Source organism: Octopus bimaculoides, chromosome 4 (genome assembly GCF_046866305.1).
Source record: "Octopus bimaculoides isolate indiv1 chromosome 4, ASM4686630v1, whole genome shotgun sequence".
In the NCBI taxonomy this organism is placed as follows: domain Eukaryota; kingdom Metazoa; phylum Mollusca; class Cephalopoda; order Octopoda; family Octopodidae; genus Octopus; species Octopus bimaculoides.
The window spans coordinates 58,500,083-58,517,564 of NC_142931.1; the positions used below are offsets into that span (position 1 = coordinate 58,500,083).

The window sequence follows — 17,482 nt, forward strand, 5'->3', positions numbered from 1 at the left end:
ACTTTTTCCTTCCATGAACTATGCATGGAATTGTGAAGCACCCAGCAAGTGCAAATCACATTTTCCTACAATATCCACTCCAAAATCTGTGACAATGTGCCTTCGTGGAAAATAGCTTTTACAGTTTTTAACTCCGCATTACATTCACTTTCATTTTCACTCAACTTTTTATATCATTAACTTTACATTTCTACCCATAGAGTACAAATATTTAACAAAACCCATGTTCTAAATGCAGTAGGCAATTCTAATTACGACAAAACGAAGAAATCATCATAGAAGCTTTATGAATATATTTTTGCATATCTTCAAACAACAGAGTCTTACAGATGCTTATATCAAAATGCTGAATGTTGTCCTTAAGAGATTCTGACAATTAAAGAAACTTTGATGATCAATGTTCACCTTTCAAATAACAGTTTTAAAGTAAAAATTAGCTGTAGTTTAGCTTGGATTCGGGCTCACTTTCCGTTTACTGTTTGGGTAATTTCTCTAATATTACGTTATTTAATGCCCTTGAAATAAGTGTGACCTTCAATACAGATGAGAAACAAATCTCCTCTTGGATAGGAAGCTCGTGTATTGTAATAACATTCATCAGAAGTACAACGTCGTAAATTAGTGGATATAAATAGAAACATCTGTATTGTAATATAACACCCGAACTAGTTATCCTTAATCATATGACTATTTTGGGGTGAAAAGAAAATTAAAAGGAACAAAATAAAGAAACGAAAGTTAAAAATAAAAATCACCTGCTTGAAAGTTTAAAATATGTAAGGGAGATAATTACCAAGATTCATTTACAGCAGAAATTAATATTTCCATCTGCTTCATTTAGCGACGTATTTATGACTTACCTGGAAACTAAAATTACTGATTGTTTAGAATTTTATGCATATTTTTAGATAATGCCATTCCTAGTGTTAATCGTGAACTGAAAATCAAATAATTACAACTCAGGTGTAAAGATGGCGACTGATATTTTGCAAACGAAAATTTCACAGTTGCTAGGTCAAAGATACTTCAAGAAGTCTGTATTAGTGCGGTTTCTTTTATTTTTGATATTACTTATCATATGGATCTCTGTTAATGGAGGTAAATATAGCTTTTTGTGTTGTTAATGTTAAGGAAATATAACTAATTAACCAGTTGATCCACTTGATCAAAAACATACATATCACACGTACGTAGTGTGCATGTTTACGTATGTGAGATATTTAGTCCCACTTAGCTCCGTCCGAGCGGAACTATGATCAAAACTATTCTAACCGTGAACACCCCGTCTTTCTTAGAAGGTATTAATAGGATCACACTGTTCAATGTGTTCATTTTTAAGATAGTAGGCTGCGGTTTAAGGAAGATTTGATTGCTATTTCTAGAAAGTCGAACGACTACATAGTAGCCTCTCATGTTGAACATGTTGCTCATCTATCAATTACAATTAGTTTTGATATTAAAACTATTTCAGTTCTCATAATTTTCATAATTTTACTACAATTACTTATAAAAGATCTCCTTAATATAACGAAATGTCATTTACATTAATTAATGTAATTCACAGTAAACCAACATCATCATTAGTATTAAATTACATTTTGAAAAAGGTAAAAAAAATTAGTCTAGGGTTTGTGCAAAGCTTCGTAATCATCAGGATCTTTTTTTCTTTTTTCAAAATGATTGTACAATGCCAGCCAGAAATTCTTTGCTCCATTCTATTCTTTGTTGGCTTTTTTAACATCGTAGTCTATTACCATAAGGAAATGGATAAAGAACGCTACCTGTCCGTCAAACTCTGTAATTGCACTTCGAATTTGTTAGCTTCTGGCATTTTCAACTATAACTTTTGTCTCTACCTTTAAACCCACGATGAAAATATATATGCACTACATTTGTTGGCAACTTAAACTATTTCAGTTCTAAAAAGTGCGGGCAACTTTATGAGCAGGCTTTAGATAGAGAATATTTCGGTACTACTAAAGCAGCACGGTCCCGAACGCGCAGTGGCACGTCCGCGCTAGCTAGTCGTGAGTGGTCGATCCTAACCCTAACCCTAACCCTAACCCTATCCCTATCCCTAACCCTATCCCTAACCCTAACCCTATCCCTAACCGCGTGTGCAAATGAATACGTGTTTAGGGTTAGGGTTAGGATCGACCACTCACGACTAGCTAGCGCGGACGCGCCACTGCGCGTTCGGGACGGTGCTGCTTTAGTAGTACCGAATATTTCAAATCGAGATCACTTTTCACAATTATGAACCAACGAGATAACTTATACATGGTTGCCCGACCTGTAAGAAATAGCAGTCATCTCTTTCGAATTGCCCCTCTACCGTCTTAAAACTGAAGGACGCACTGGATAATATAGCCCCTGGCTATTCAAAAAATAGAACTTTTCATGACGGAAATTTATTTGGTTGATCATGCTTGACTTGACAACAATCAACTCAAACTGATAATCAGCAAATGTTTAGTTAAAACTTTACTCAAATCAATTTGATCTTACAAAAACTATCAACTTCTTAGACCATGATAATTATTTCCCAACTTGGTGGCTCAATAAAATACACATTTGTGGAATATAAAATTAAGTTTTAACAAATCTAAACTGTTTTTATTTATTCATTTTGTAAATTGATGTCATTTGTTTATTTCCACTAATAAAGCTTCTAAGTAACTGGCTTCATCAATCTACTAGCTCCCCAAAATATTGGCCCATCTACACACTTTCTCTTCCCTCAATCTCTTCTTCCATTACTACAGTAGTTCCTTGATCTCTGAACAATCCAGCTTTGTACTGCCACAGTCAAAGCCCACATAATATACTTGCCACCCCTTTCTTGTTATCCCTACTTTGTTGTATTCCTGCTAACCTTGGACTAACACTTTGACCTCAGTTGATTCCCAAACTGCGTCTCCCTGAAATTGCTTTTCTCCTTTATGTTCAGAATGAACAGTAACTGCATCGACCTCATCAGTAGAATAGGCTGCCCTCTGAGGATAAACAAATTAAAATGAGGAATCAAAGTGACTGTTGAATTAGCTAACTTTAAAATCCACTATGACTGAATGGTCATAACTTGAACAATTTTGATTATCAGTCTACACAATCAAGGTTGTTCTGAAGAACACTGGCAGAATCACTTTTGCAATTATACGATTTCCCTTCTAATATGATTTATGTCATATAAATCCTGACAGATATATGGACCAGATTCAACGAGTGTGCAAAACAGCAATTAGCTTTACTTTAAAAAATCTACAAAATGCTCAGTAAATGCTTGAGACTGGCTGTCTATAGGCTCATCACATCAAATAATATTTCTGTCAGGTTTTTATCTAATGTGGGACGGGATTTTTATTTGGGCAAAAATTAAAACCTGGTAGTTAATTTTTTTCAATTTAAGATTATTTTTCAAAACAAATTTTTACTCTCTATCATATTAAAAAAGCAAAATTATATTCTGTCTCTGTGCTAATATATTTTTTATTTTTCCTTTTTTTGTAGGACTTCTTCCTGGTTTTCTGCGTCACAGACTGCCAATATTGCGTGTTGGACCAGAATTGAATATATTATATTATTTTGAAGAAGCAGAGAGAGATGGTAGCAAAATCAGATGGTCACGAGCAACAAATACCCAAGCAAAACTTAAAGCAGCATTAACTGGTACATATATGCTGTAATTACAATTATATTAGTACAAGTTGCAGTGAATTTATTTCAACTACATTATATTACTGAAGATCAGTTTTTTTTTAATAAAAATATTCTTAAGACTTAAAAAAAAGATAGTTTAGGTTCATCATCATCGTTTAACGTCCGCTTTCCATGCTAGCATGGGTTGGAAGATTTGACTGAGGACTGGTGAACCAGATGGCTACACCTGATTTGGCAGAGTTTCTACAGCTGGATGCCATTCCTAATGCTAACCACTCCGAGAGTGTAGTGGGTGCTTTTACGTGCCACTGGCACGAAGGCCAGTCAGGCGGTACTGGCAACGGCCACGCTCAAAATGGTGTATTTTACGTGCCACCTGCACAGGAGCCAGTCCAGTGGCACTGGCTACGATCTTGCTTGAATGTCTTTTCACATGCCACTGGCACAAGTGCCAGGAAGGCGACGTTTGTAACGATCATGCTCAAAAATCGAAATAAAGAGAAACTCTGAGTCATTGCAGATTATTATTGAATTTACTGATATGTGAGGCTGAACTCTGTGCAATTTCAGTTTGAATTGTTTTGAATTGTTTGAATTGAATTCAAATGAGGGTAGTAAAAGATTATCTATTTTAAGAACTTCACTACTCCAAGTCTTCTCTGAGATTGAACTGACTTACAATGTGGAGCTTAAAGTTAGTGTATTAAAAATATGTAAAAGAGAAAGATGTTCCACATAGCACCAATGATTTAGCATGTTGAGAAAAAGTAGATGGAGAAATGGGGTGCAAAAGTGATAGAAAATGAAGAGATAGGACTAAGCATAGAAATGGATTAAAAATTGGAGGTTTTCTCTCAGTCAAAATTGTTATTGGATGCTCTGCTTTTCTTCAAATTATAAGCTAGTCAAGAGGGCAGAGGCAGTGTTCATAAATTTGCAGTCCTTTTTGTAGAATGTGATATTTTCTGTTTGTATTTACAAAGTGATAGTGTTCAAAATATATTTGTTGCAGGCAAGTATGATATGATTGAAGCAGATGTGATCTTAAAAGGACAAGGAACGTCAAAACAAGCTATGACACCAATTGTATCTGATTTACCTGCAGTTGATAATGAATTCACATTAAAGATGTGGTTACAGCAAGTGAAGAAGTTTACAAAAGGCATTAAATTAGACTTTCGAACTATTGATGCTGTTGAGATGTCACTACAGCTATTGAAAAGAATGAAGAATGAGGTAAATTTATTTATTTTGTTTTTTATCCATTTCCCTTACTAAGTATATTCTGCTTCTTTGTCTTCTATCTACTGAATATAAGCATTCTTATTTTTGTTCCACTTGTTGAACATATCTATTCAGCCTTATCAAAGTGACCAATTTTACAAAGTATTTCTTCTGGTTATGACATTTTCAATGGATTAGATAAAAATGTTGGTTAGTCATGTTACAACTGAAACTGTCACTATGAATTAACAGTCATGAGTTTGGGTTGATCTTCAAAATAGTTGATTTTATGTCAATGTTTGTAGAAGGTGAGGATTGGCATAGTACCTTTTCTTGCTGGCTGTAATCAAGATACGAGAAATGTTTCTTGATATGGTTTTATTGTCCTCATTGTAACAAATAAGTTTAAGGTACTATTTACCTTTACCATTACTCAGTGGTTTCATCATGACTAGGTCACAACAAACTTTACCTACATCTACTTTTGGGATCAATCAAGACAATCTTATTGTGCGGCAAGTCTTCACTTCTTTTAAGGTGTCTGTTATTTCTTTTTTACTTCCTCTTCTAAAAGACTTTTATATGAAGGATGAGGACTTTTTCTCCTTTTGAATAAGGAATAAGGATATGTGTTAGATCTTGTTCATAGTACCATTTGCATTTGATATCTATATTAGCAGCACAAAGGAGCTTCTTCTCTATATGATTGCTAGACCTGCTGTAATTAGTAGTGAAATTACTCTCCCAATCACACATTTAAACTTAATATATGTAGGATTAAATTGCCAAATGCATCTGACAATTTAGTCCTAGATACATTATGTTTACAAATGACTGCATGGTCATAACTAGAACAATTCTGATTATTGGTCTACACAATCAGGGTTGTTCTGGAGCTAAACAGTTACACTGGCAGAATCACTTTTGCAAATACCTGATTATCCTCCTAATATGACTTCTACAGCTGAATGAACTGGAGCAATGTGAAATAAAGTATCTTGCTCAAGACACAGCCTTGTCTAGGAATTGAACTCACAAGCTCATGATCGTAAGCTTATGCTCTAACCACCAAGCCATGTGTCTTCACAGAAATTAATATCATTTTACAATCTTATTCTATATCTGAGTAGTAAGAAACATCAAAAAATGTAAACTTAGTAGATTAATTTCTCTCTTAAGTAAATCATCATTATCATGGGTTGAACGGTTTGACCAGATCCATCAGGTCCTAGTATTGCATATACTCTAATGCCTGCTTTGGCATGGTTTCTATTGTTATATTTCCTTCTTGATGACAACCAATTTATAGAGAGTACTGAGTGCTTTTTTGTGGCACCAGCTCTAATGAGGTTACCATGCAGCTTGCAAGACCAAGGTCCTTGTGGACTGAGTGGGTTTACCGTAGAGAGGGAGACCACTTTATGTTAGGAGATGAGAAGGTAAAGTATGAGCAAATATACCAAAACAAAACATGCTTCTTGCAGTAGAGGGGTTACATGACAATTCACATTATAGAAGACAGAGTGAGAGTAATCAGGCTAGAAGTAGAAAGATAAAAATAGTGGGGATGGGGTGCCAGGTAGATCCTCAAGGGGAGTGTGGGCGAGTTGAGGTTGCAAAAGTGTTTGAGAGAGTGAGAGATGGGAAATTGGTGAGGGGTGGTGTTGAATATAATGAATGAAGAATAAGAGTTGATGGCTGATAAGTAGCAAAGTTAGGGAAATGTATGTGTTAATTGTAGAGATCAAATAGGGTTGAGGGATGGATATAGCGACTGGAAAAATAATGGATGGGAGGGGTGATCTATGATACATATGGGTTAGGGTAGGTAGGGAAAAATAGGGGATGAGTGACAGTGTAGAAAAAGTGGGGGTGATGAAGGGTAGAAGAATAGTAATAACCACAAATAAACTGTAATGTCATTGTTATGTTAATATTATTTTTTTGATTTAAGGCAGCAAGCTAGCAGAACTGTTAGCATGTCAGGCAAAATGTTTAGTGACATTTCATCTGGCTTTACATTCTAAGTTCAAATTCCACTGAGGTCAACTTTGCCTTTCATCTTTTTTTGTTTGATATAATAAGTACCAGTTGAGTACTGGAGTCAATGTAATTGACTTAGTCCCTCCATCAAAACTGCTGGCCTTGTGCCAAAATTTGAAACTGTGATTGTTTCTTGATTTTTGCATGTTTGTATGAGATATAAATGATAGGCATAATGAGAGAGGATGAAAGAGAGATGACATGGTGGGGCAGGTAGCAAGACATGGTGGGGCAGGTAGGAGAAGCAGGGGTAATTCATGCCTTTTCTTAACTAAAAGTATCAATTCAGATATATTTGTAGAATATTCATAACCAAGTTTAGCACAATTTTCTACTAATGTTTACATATAGAGCTGAGTGATACAATTCAAGGATGGTCTTCATATAAAACATGAAATGTTATGTAATTATATTGTGTAACACGATTTTTGTCCTTGGGTAGCAACTGTTATTTCCTATTTGCTTATCCCTAGAAAGTATGAAAAATGGCTAATATTTCCTTTAAACTTTGCTTTTGTTACATTTATTCAAACCTTAAAGAATTCCTCTCAACACATGGCTATGATGTTCCCCCACTTCTGCTCATGATCAGAGATGCACATATTGTCAGCCACTAAGGGACATACTCAAGTGGTTAAGGTCAAGGTCAAGCAACTAGCAAGAAAATCTGTGGTACTGAGCAAAATGTTTTCTGTAACGATATTTCTGCTTCAGCAGCCCAGCACTGAATCTGTCTGAAATGTCAGTTTCAAAAAATTGATGTCTGGGTCAGAAAAGCAAAGTTTGAAGGGAATAGTAGTCATTTCCTTTGATTTGTAGATAGAAGCAAATGGGAAATAACACTTACTGACCAATGACAAAAAAAAAAAAATTAAAATTTTGTCACATAGTATTATTTAATATAGTAAAATCACAACTAATTTTGTTGATAGTGTGTTGGCCTGGCAGTTGAAAGGTTGATGATTTATGTTCTGTTATCAACAGAGCGCTGTGTCAAACTTTCTGGTCATATAGGCAGAATGTAAATATCAACAGTACTTGGCTGCAGGATAGGTTCTCCAATTAACTTAATCAGCTTTGCTGTTGATTTCAGTCTTGATTTTTGATCGTCTATGTACAAAGCTTTTATTTATATTAAATAATATAACCACAAGCTTTGGACACCAAGAGAAGGTGATGGTGGTGGTGGCAGGGTGAGAATCAAAGAGTTATTTTCTAGTGCTGGATTTATTCTGGAGTAAATAGTATATTTCATTAAAAAAAATAAATAAAAGCAAAGTATAGAAAATTTGCAATTTTCTTCTTTACTCTAACCACAAGTAATTGTTATGTTGATATTAGTTTTTGATTTAAGGCAGCAAACTGGCAGAATTGTTAGCATGCTGAGCAAAATGCTTTGCGGCATTTCATCTGGCTTTACATTCCAAGTTCAAATTCTGTCAAGATTGACTTTGCCTTTCATCCTTTTTTGGTTGATAAAATAAGTACCATTTGAGTACTGGAGTCAATGTAATTGACTTAGTCCTTCTCTCAAAATTGCTAGCCTTGTGCCAAAATTTGAAACCAATATTATTTCTTGATTTTTGCATGATTATACGTGATATAAAAGCTGGTCCATCACTAAATAAAACTTCTGAATGTAACCATCAACTGTACAACATGAGAAAGGCAACACTAGTTGATAATAATGAACTTCTGCTTGATGACCTAGATATGATAGAAGTTTGACTGTAATGTTTTACTATTATAACAAGAATGAAAAATCTGGGTACTAATGATTAAAAATATAAAAAATTTTTTATCTACAAGTAGGATGACCATATGAAAAATTTTGGTAAAGGTGAAACTTTAGGAACTTGAAATAATGAATTTTAGTAGTATAAGATCTATGATAATACCATCAGTCCAACCTCAAAAGAAATTGATTATTGCTGAAAAGGTCAGATTCTTCTTACATCAAAATCTGAGTGAATCTATTCAAGGTCATTCTCAAAAATTATGTAAGTCAGCTCATTTTTGTGAATTTGATAAAATTGGACTTAAAAGATGGGGGACAGATGATATGATGGCATGCATTTATCTGAGTGTTGTGTCAAAGCATGAAAAATATTTTCAGTCTGTGATCTGAATCATAATGCATGTACTGAATTAATTCAGCAATTTAAAATGCTTTTTATAATAGAAGTAGAATGAATAAAAGGTAATAATGATTTTGATGATATTACTGTGTCACATGTGGCTAGAAACCATTATACATCTCCTTAGAAATGTCAATTTTAAGGTGTTAACATTGTTAGCATACCAAGCAAAATTCTTAGTGGTATTTCATCCATCTTCATGTTCTGAGGTTGACTTTGTCTTTCATCCTTTCAGGGTTGATATGATAAATACCAGTTGTGTGCTTGGGTCAGTGTAGTTGAGTAGTTACTCTTCCCCCAAATTGTGCCTATAGTAGAAAGGATTATAAGTGTCGATCTTGTGGATATAAGCATACACCATCCTGTATCTTGTAAGACTGTATTAAGTATACTGAATCACTTTAAAATAATACATAATTCTGTAAAAAAAGTTGAAAAATTAAAAAGGAAAATTTTGCAAGAATTTATGAAATTGACATAAAAAACATACAGTCACCAATGTGAAACTCAAGAGTTTTAACACTCAAATGAAAATTATCAACTGAAATCAGATGACTATAATACCTCTGAACTTTTGAATGAATTTGAATAAACCTAAATTAAGGACTTGTGATCTCAAACTCACTGAAATTTTTGGAAAAATTGCTACTTTTATGGAAATTGATTACAGAGTATGTGAATGCTATTGTTGAAAGTCAAAAATAAAATTCATGGTTTGCTTAGTATGGATGTGATGAATAGTGATAGTTCAACATTAATTTATGAAATTGAAGCTCTAGAAACATCTTAAATAAACATCTGAAAATGCTAGTGAATTTTGTGGTAGTAGCTTGATAAGACCAAATATAAATCTATAAAAATATCTCCATACCACCCAAATCAAATAGAATTGTTGAAAAATGATTGCTAGTGTTAAACTGAATTTAAAAGCATATCTTCTAAGTAAAGCTTCCAATAATGCATACTTAAGTTGCATGCCTTTTAGTTACTGGATAATCACTCACCCAGGAAGATTCTTAGTGCATCAGCTGGATATGATCACCAGTAACAATGTCTGATGAAACTCACTCCAGTTTGATAGTGATGTTGTTGAAATGATGAACCACAAGTTAGATTTATATATCAAGCTGGTGATAATTCAGTTGTGATTATTACTATGCAGATCACTAAAATAATGATACAAACTGATTGTGAACAAAGTACAAAACTAATCATCAAGCTTTGAATGATATTCTACACTTTATTAATAAAGGTTATGATTTGACAACTAATACAGAAACAAATATGGTGTTAGATGCAGTTTCCAAACAATAAAAGAAATTAAGCCAATTTATTTCCAGGATAATATTATTGCATGCTTGCCTGTAACTGAGTCTATTTCAGATGGGTACTAATTCAATGCAAGATCAGTTGAATAAAACTTCTGAATGTGAAGGGTCACATGTCATCATATCTATATTTAAATAAACACTGACACAATGTAAATAATTTATCTATATTGCTTACTGCTATTTATTGTTAAATAAATAAACTTGACAATATTTTGCCAGTTAGACATAATCCAACTCTAGCTAGCTGCTTGTGATTGTTGGTGTTCAATTGTACAACCTACATGAAACTTATTGTACACATAACTTGGGTAATTAGAAATAGTTTAGACTTTCATAACAAGTTTGACATAGGCAGTTTTCATTTGAAAGAAATTGTAACTATAAGTGATCATACTGATTCCATAATATAATATGATATACAAATATTCCTTCTAATAGATAATGTAATACTGGAGTGGAGTCAAATTATTCAAAAAATATTTTATATTTTTTAAAATTGGAAAAAGAATGTTTTTTATAGTTTATGTTGTGGTGTCTATAATAAACATGTCTAAATACCAATGTATTAGTTGTTTTTATTAAATTTATGATTTTAAAATACTTTTTTTATATTTCAGCTTAAAATCCCTATTTGGCTGCATGCTGATATCTTAAAAGGCCCTTATAGTTCTCGACTGCCTGTTGATGCAACTCGGTTTTTTCGTAATGTACGCACATTTTTCCCCACTTGTACTTTGTCTTTAGGATGGACAACTGGTTATCACACAGATGTAAGTCAAGCTGGATATACTTGGGACATGGTACTTGATATGCATGATTTAATTATACACTGGGAAATCAGTCAACCACTTGTCTTCTCTGTTCGGCTAGCCTATATCAAGAACTCAATTCCACAACTGAAATGGTTGTGTGATACGCTTCAAGCTTCATTATTGGTGTGGAATGATAATGAAGATAAACCAGTTCTAGAAGATGTCATGTATGTAGCTTACCGTTTTCCACCTGAAAAAGCCTTTTTTGACTTTCAAGATGAATATTTGAGCAGCCATCTGAAGCGTTATAGACATTTTTCTAAAAACTATGTTCATCCACTTGTTTTAGAGAGAGATCAAGTAAAATTCAATCCATATGCTTGGGTAAAAATGGGATTATATATTGAAGAGAATTCTATTCTACCTAGTTCAGAATCACTAGTTTTAAAGAGTCCAGCTGTCTATATTGTAAGCATTTCTAAACTTAAGTCTGTTGAAACTCTTCATTTGAAAGGAAGAGTTCATTTCCTTAATCGTAAAAATCAAGAAGCTATTAATGGGCAGACAGGCTTAAGCATATTTTTTCGTAGTTTTTCTTATTCAGACTATGAAAAAATTAGTGGCATTCGTTTTTTTATTGGTGTAAATGGAGATCTTCAAATTTCAGGCCAACATCTTGGGAAAAATGTTCCTGAGTTTAAGAAGAGGGCTCGAGTTACTCCTGGTTCAGCTAGTTGTTACCGTTTTGATATTGTTGACCTTCGGCATGAAGTTGTCATGGAAATAAATAGCTTGCATGATTGTGATACTTTAGAAAGTGTACAACATGAAGAGGCATCACATATATCTTTGAGAGTAAACATTCCTCATGAGCTAGCACTTGGTGAACAGCCTTATATTTTAAAAATGGAAGACAACAAACGTGTAGCTGTTATTGATGAACTTGATATTCGCACTATTTACCAGACTAAAAAAAAAAAAAACATGAATAGTATTTGAAGAATTGTAAATATATTTTTTAGGTTTTATTTATAATAGCCTTTGATTCAGCTGAATCTGACTGAACCATCAAATATTTATCTCAGGTTGTTTGATATTAATAAATATTGTAACCTTTACACTTACACAGTAGACACATGTTGTAAATTCAAGCATATTTTTCTTTCAGTAATATGAACATTTTCCTTTCCAGTCATTATAGTTACTTAAGATTTAGTACAAATATGCTAACAAAATTTGAAATAATAACTTTCCACCATAAAAAGTTGTAAATCACCAAGAGATTCAACAGTGTTGGTAACCTCCAAAAGATTCAACTGTCTCATATAAGAAACCAGTCTCAGTCAAATGAACATATTTCTTTTTAACTATTATAATTGTGTAAGATTTGGTACAAATATACAAACAACATTTGAATAATAATTTTTTCACATTAAAATAAATTACACATATTAACATAACTAGTGATCTTCAAAGAATTCAACAGTATTATTTAAGAATCCATTTTCAAATGCTTAATTTTATTTAATACTAAAATTAAGCAAATTATAATCTGTAAATTTGGAGTGATTTAATAAGCACTTTAACATGAAAAACAAATTAAAACTTTTTTTTTGCTTGAGAACACTATTTGTTAAAAGTAAAATAATGTTTCTTTCTATCTTGTTTGGATAATCAATACAGTCACAATTTCTGAATAAACTGTGGCAATATTAATTGAGCATTATATATGTTGAAATTATAGTTTAATTTTGATAGAAATAATGTCTTTAATGCAATAATTTCTAGCAGGAAGAAAAACAACTTTTGCTAAGGTCCACAATGGAGCATTGCTCTCACATTGGGATGGTATTGCTGCTATACACACACACACATGCACATATCCAATGCAGCATCCAGAAAAGAGTCAAAGGGCCACCCAACTGATTATCATTAATTCATTCATAAACACTCTCCAGTTTCTATCTCAGAAGTGTGCTATCTTTACTCTCTGCTTTTTCTACTGCTACTATAATGGTTTCTGCTCATTGGAATTGGCTGGACTCATGCCAGCTCTACTTAAGCATTCCAGCCCTACTCATCTCTCCCATTCTCATCACCCTTCTTATGTCCAACCCGACCAGGTCCAGCACAAATTACTATAGCCAGTCATTTCTTTCCAAAATGTTGATCCTCTGAAATTTTTTTTCCTGCTCATAGCTTTCCTGCAGGTGTTAATTTACAAAGGTTCAGAGGGAACATTAATGGTATCAATCTTGCTAGTCTAGGAGGGATTGCAAGGCTACAGACACTACCCCTTCCTCCAGATCCAGCTAGTAAATAACAAATAATAGTAATAATAATAATAATAATAGTCAGATGATGACATAACACAGAGGTATAATTAAAAAAAAGGTATAATTCAAAGCAAAAAGACAAAAAGGGCAACCTGTACACACAAAAAATAAGAAGCTACTATGTAGGTTTGATCAAAGCCAGGTTTGATCCTTGTGATCCTTGATCCAAAAGTGCCTGTGAGTATTTTTTTAGCCAGCTAAGTCATGAAAAACTTTATTCTCTGGGACATAATCTCTCAAACATTCATAGACTGATAATGTGATCTTTACCAAAAGTCTGTCTTTTCAGCTTTCCTGATACTGTTCCAAGTAATATTCTCTTTACTGTTCACTGTAAAATTCAATAACTCCTTAGGGGTGGGAACAGCTCCTCTTGTGTCTTACCTTCTGCTTCAGTTTCTGTTTTTCCCACTTCTTTTTGTAGTTGCTTTTACACAGGCATGAGAAAGATACCCATGGCTTTCAAAAAACAGAGGTATTATTTCTCTTTCTCTATTCAATAAAGAATTGAAGTAGAGATGCACACTCCTTTGTCACATAGCTCTGACAAGCAGGCTTTCTCTATCAGGTAATTCATAACAAGAGCCTGAGCATATGAAAAAAACTGATACTGTCTTATTTATTGCTCAAATTTATTAATGTGATGTGTGTGTATGCATGTGTACTTGTGTAAAGCAGAGGGAAATGTTGGAAATAAATTTCTATGATAAAGGTCCAGATAAAAAATATTTTTCCATGTAATTTCACCTAATAAAAATGCTTTGTAAGAAAGCAGTATTGTCCAAGTATATACATAGTAGAAACATGCTGATTTTGAAATATGCATGTCTCCATTCATAACGTCATTTTTTTGGCAGATTAGATTCACAATTTGATTTTAGTTTCTGATTGAAATCACCACACTTATTTCACCTTTGGAAAAATTAAGATAGATATGATTTTGAAAAAAAAGCATGACTATCCTAACTTCACACTTTCCCTACATTTTTAGGTTTTATATTTAAATGAACAAACTACTAGTCAAAATATATTTAATTTCCATTTTGATAAAACATTTTTGTTTAAAGTTGTAGGGTTGTTTCTGTGTATCTTGATTATATTCTTTTAGTTTTTTCAATTGAGGGAAAGGTATATTATGTATGTGTGAATACACATACTATTTTCATATTCAGTTAATTAAGAAGAACATATGTCCAATATACAGACAAATTGAAATAGTCTTACATTTTTCCCTTCTTTCTGTTGCACTTTCACACATATGTACACATATGATAGGAACTTCTGCCTACCAAATTCAGTTACAAGGGTTCAGTCAGCTTTTGTTTAAATAAATTTGTTTTGAATATTTTTATATGTAAGAGATTATTGTTTCTCTTGTATGCCAAATGGTTTTTGGAACACGGACGTTAAATGATGATGATGATGATGATATATATATATGTATATCTATACATATATATATATATAGACACTATAACCTCATGCCGACCAAAGCCTTGTGAGTGGATTTCATACAGGGAAACTGAAAGAAGACTGTTGTATATATGTGTATATTTGTGTGTGTGTGTGTGTGTGTGTGTGTGTGTGTGTGTGTACCCTCACCATCACTTGACAACCGTTGTTGCTATGGTTACGTCCCCATAAATTAACGGTTCGGCAAAAGACACTGATAGAATAAATACTAGGCTTACAAAGAATGAATCCTAGGGTTGATTTGTTTGACTAAAGGTGGTGCTCCAGCATTACTGCAGTCACATGACTGAGACAAGTAAACAATGAAAAACTATGCCATTTTAATCCCGAGCAATGCCGGGTATCTTTGCTAGTTTGAAATAAATTTGGAAAGCTTTTTGTAAACCCCATGAACTAATAAGTGCTTGTCAGTCGTCAGTATACTATTCTAGGCTTAAATGTGATTCACAAATAGCAACAATATCAATTCATTTTCTATCCAGTAAATACAATTATTTAATTCGTTAAATGCTCAATAATCAATCTTCTTAAGTTCTGGACATAGTTTAGTAAAATAAATAAAATTAGGAGGCTCACATTATGCATGTGTGTGTTTGTGTAAAAATGGAAATGAGAAACTCAGAATAGCAAGAGAAAGATGCTTTAGGTTCCAATAAATTAATAAAACTCTAGTACATATATGCAGTACATTTTTCCATTTTTTAAAAAATCAGACACATTAACTTTAGCAAAATGTATCAGTTAAAGCCGCACATATATTCATACATCTCTTGGTTGTGTTTAAACAATCTTCTCATCTTGTCTGCTGCTATGTCTTTTAAAGAGCACAACATAGTGCTACTGGATGTATTGTAAACTTGTGATTCTTCAGACTCAGAATCTATGTACATGTTCGTTTCACCTCATTAATTTTGTAATTTAGAATATGAATTGTATGAGGAGGATTACATAACAAATGGATATATGTTTCCCTTGAGGAAAATGTTACTCTACATGATTTTAAACTTCAGTCTGAAGAAAATATTCACTTCAAAAGGGTTTAATGTTTGGTTATCAAGTCAATATTCCTCTTCAGATGTCAATATTGCATTGCAATTTTGTGTTTTTCTTTTAATCATAAAAGTAGATCACATTGTAGGAAAGGTCAACGAGTGATCTTTATAAAATAGAATAATTTCCTGTTAATATTTGAATATAATTTTTAACCATATTTCTTGATATATCTAATTTTTTTTAGCTTTGTGTTCAACTATCAATAAGTAGCCATTAAAATATGGATTAACAATTATGAATTTCTAGTTTAAAAGGAATTGAACTAAAATAAACTTGGCTGCTCAAAAGTTGATGTGGTGCATTGCTACTGTATAGAGATTTTTTTCGTCATAATGCAACAAATATATATAATTTTCTTTTTCATATGAAAATTACTTTTGAGGTATGCTTATTGGCATTAAATATCTTTAATATAGCTGCTGTAAATTCTAGTTTAATTTTGATTTGTGCAACATTTTTCTAATTTTATAAAATCCTGTTTATAAAAAAGATTTTTTGCAATTTTATCAAATTAAAATCTGTTAATATATTCTTGAACAAAGTTTCACGTGTTTTGCTTAAAACTTTCAGATCTTTCAAAAACCTAATATTCAATTTTTGTAGTGGGTTTGGATAGACCTTTCTCTTTTTTATGCATCAAATAATTATTTGATTTATCAACAGTTTAAATTTATTTGTAAAAGACATTGTGATTTCAGCTTAATTTTCCTAAGGTGTTTTCCAAAATAATTTTTCTTGTATTTGTATAACTTCTACATTGTTTTGAAAAAAAAAAAAAAAATTTAATTAATTTTGAGAAGCTTCTATTTTTTAAATAATTTTAATATGTAATTTAGAAATTAATAAAACTAATTCATAAGCTGAAATTATGCTTTCTTTAAAATATATTTCTCTTCCCTGTTTAATTAGCTCAAGCAAAATAACAACATTCCATGAGAAAAAAAATTAAAATTATAAATTGTGAAGAATTCTCATTTACTACTACAATGTAGAGTCATTTCATTGAGAACTATTTTTGTACTTTTTAACTATAATGAAATAAAAAATATTTACACAATTTAATGCTTTTGAAATTAATCTTTAATTTCACTGGAGAATATTTTTGAAAAACGTTTTAGGTGTCTTGCTTTTTACAATTAGTCTTACCTAATTTTATAACGCTGGGTTCAGAAATGCCCTCAGAAATTTTCTATCACATCAAATTTTTGTTAAACAGGAATTCATATTTTTACCAAAAAATGTCAATTTTTCCATTAAATGCAATGCTGGAATAAGAAACCAATGCAAACCAAATAGTACTTTTTATTGTTTAACAAATATATTACACAAAATGTTTAATTATGCATCTTAGAAAAGATATTTCTATCAAACTGGAGTTTCAGCTACTCAAGGAATGAACTTTCTCTTTGCTACTTTATGTGAATAAATTGCATCATGACAGTCTCTTCGCAGTGACCAGCAGTAGACAGCAC

General features: G+C 32.4%; 2 protein-coding genes across 3 annotated transcripts in view; one reads left to right on the top strand and one right to left on the bottom strand.

Moving 5' to 3' along the window:
- The window catches only part of LOC106874703 (importin-13), a 64,188-nt gene extending 62,156 nt beyond the window's left edge, over window positions 1-2,032 (bottom strand). Inside the window, exon 1 of one of the 2 annotated variants that reach the window (XM_089350809.1) lies at window positions 1,782-2,032. The gene's annotated coding sequence lies outside the window, so the exon portion shown is untranslated. Of the gene's footprint in view, window positions 1-793 lie in introns of both variants that reach the window. The other variant, XM_089350810.1, reaches the window with a different exon arrangement.
- On the top strand, window positions 967-17,067 carry LOC106874707 (menorin). Its single transcript, XM_014922527.3, has 4 exons — window positions 967-1,098; window positions 3,511-3,669; window positions 4,673-4,896; window positions 11,014-17,067. The coding sequence occupies exons 1-4, from the start codon at window positions 972-974 to the stop codon at window positions 12,145-12,147; spliced, it is 1,644 nt and encodes a 547-aa protein (XP_014778013.2). The 5' UTR covers window positions 967-971; the 3' UTR covers window positions 12,148-17,067.
- The last annotated feature ends 415 nt before the right edge of the window (window positions 17,068-17,482 follow it).

What these genes read in the sequence shown, in the direction of transcription:
- LOC106874707 (XM_014922527.3), top strand. Translation starts at nt 972, where the DNA reads ATGGCGACTGATATTTTGCAAACGAAAATTTCACAGTTGCTAGGTCAA. An exon ending in ATGGATCTCTGTTAATGGAG is followed by an intron (nt 1,099 to 3,510) that starts GTAAATATAGCT and finishes CTTTTTTTGTAG; the next exon opens with GACTTCTTCCTGGTTTTCTG. An exon ending in TGAAAAGAATGAAGAATGAG is followed by an intron (nt 4,897 to 11,013) that starts GTAAATTTATTT and finishes TTTATATTTCAG; the next exon opens with CTTAAAATCCCTATTTGGCT.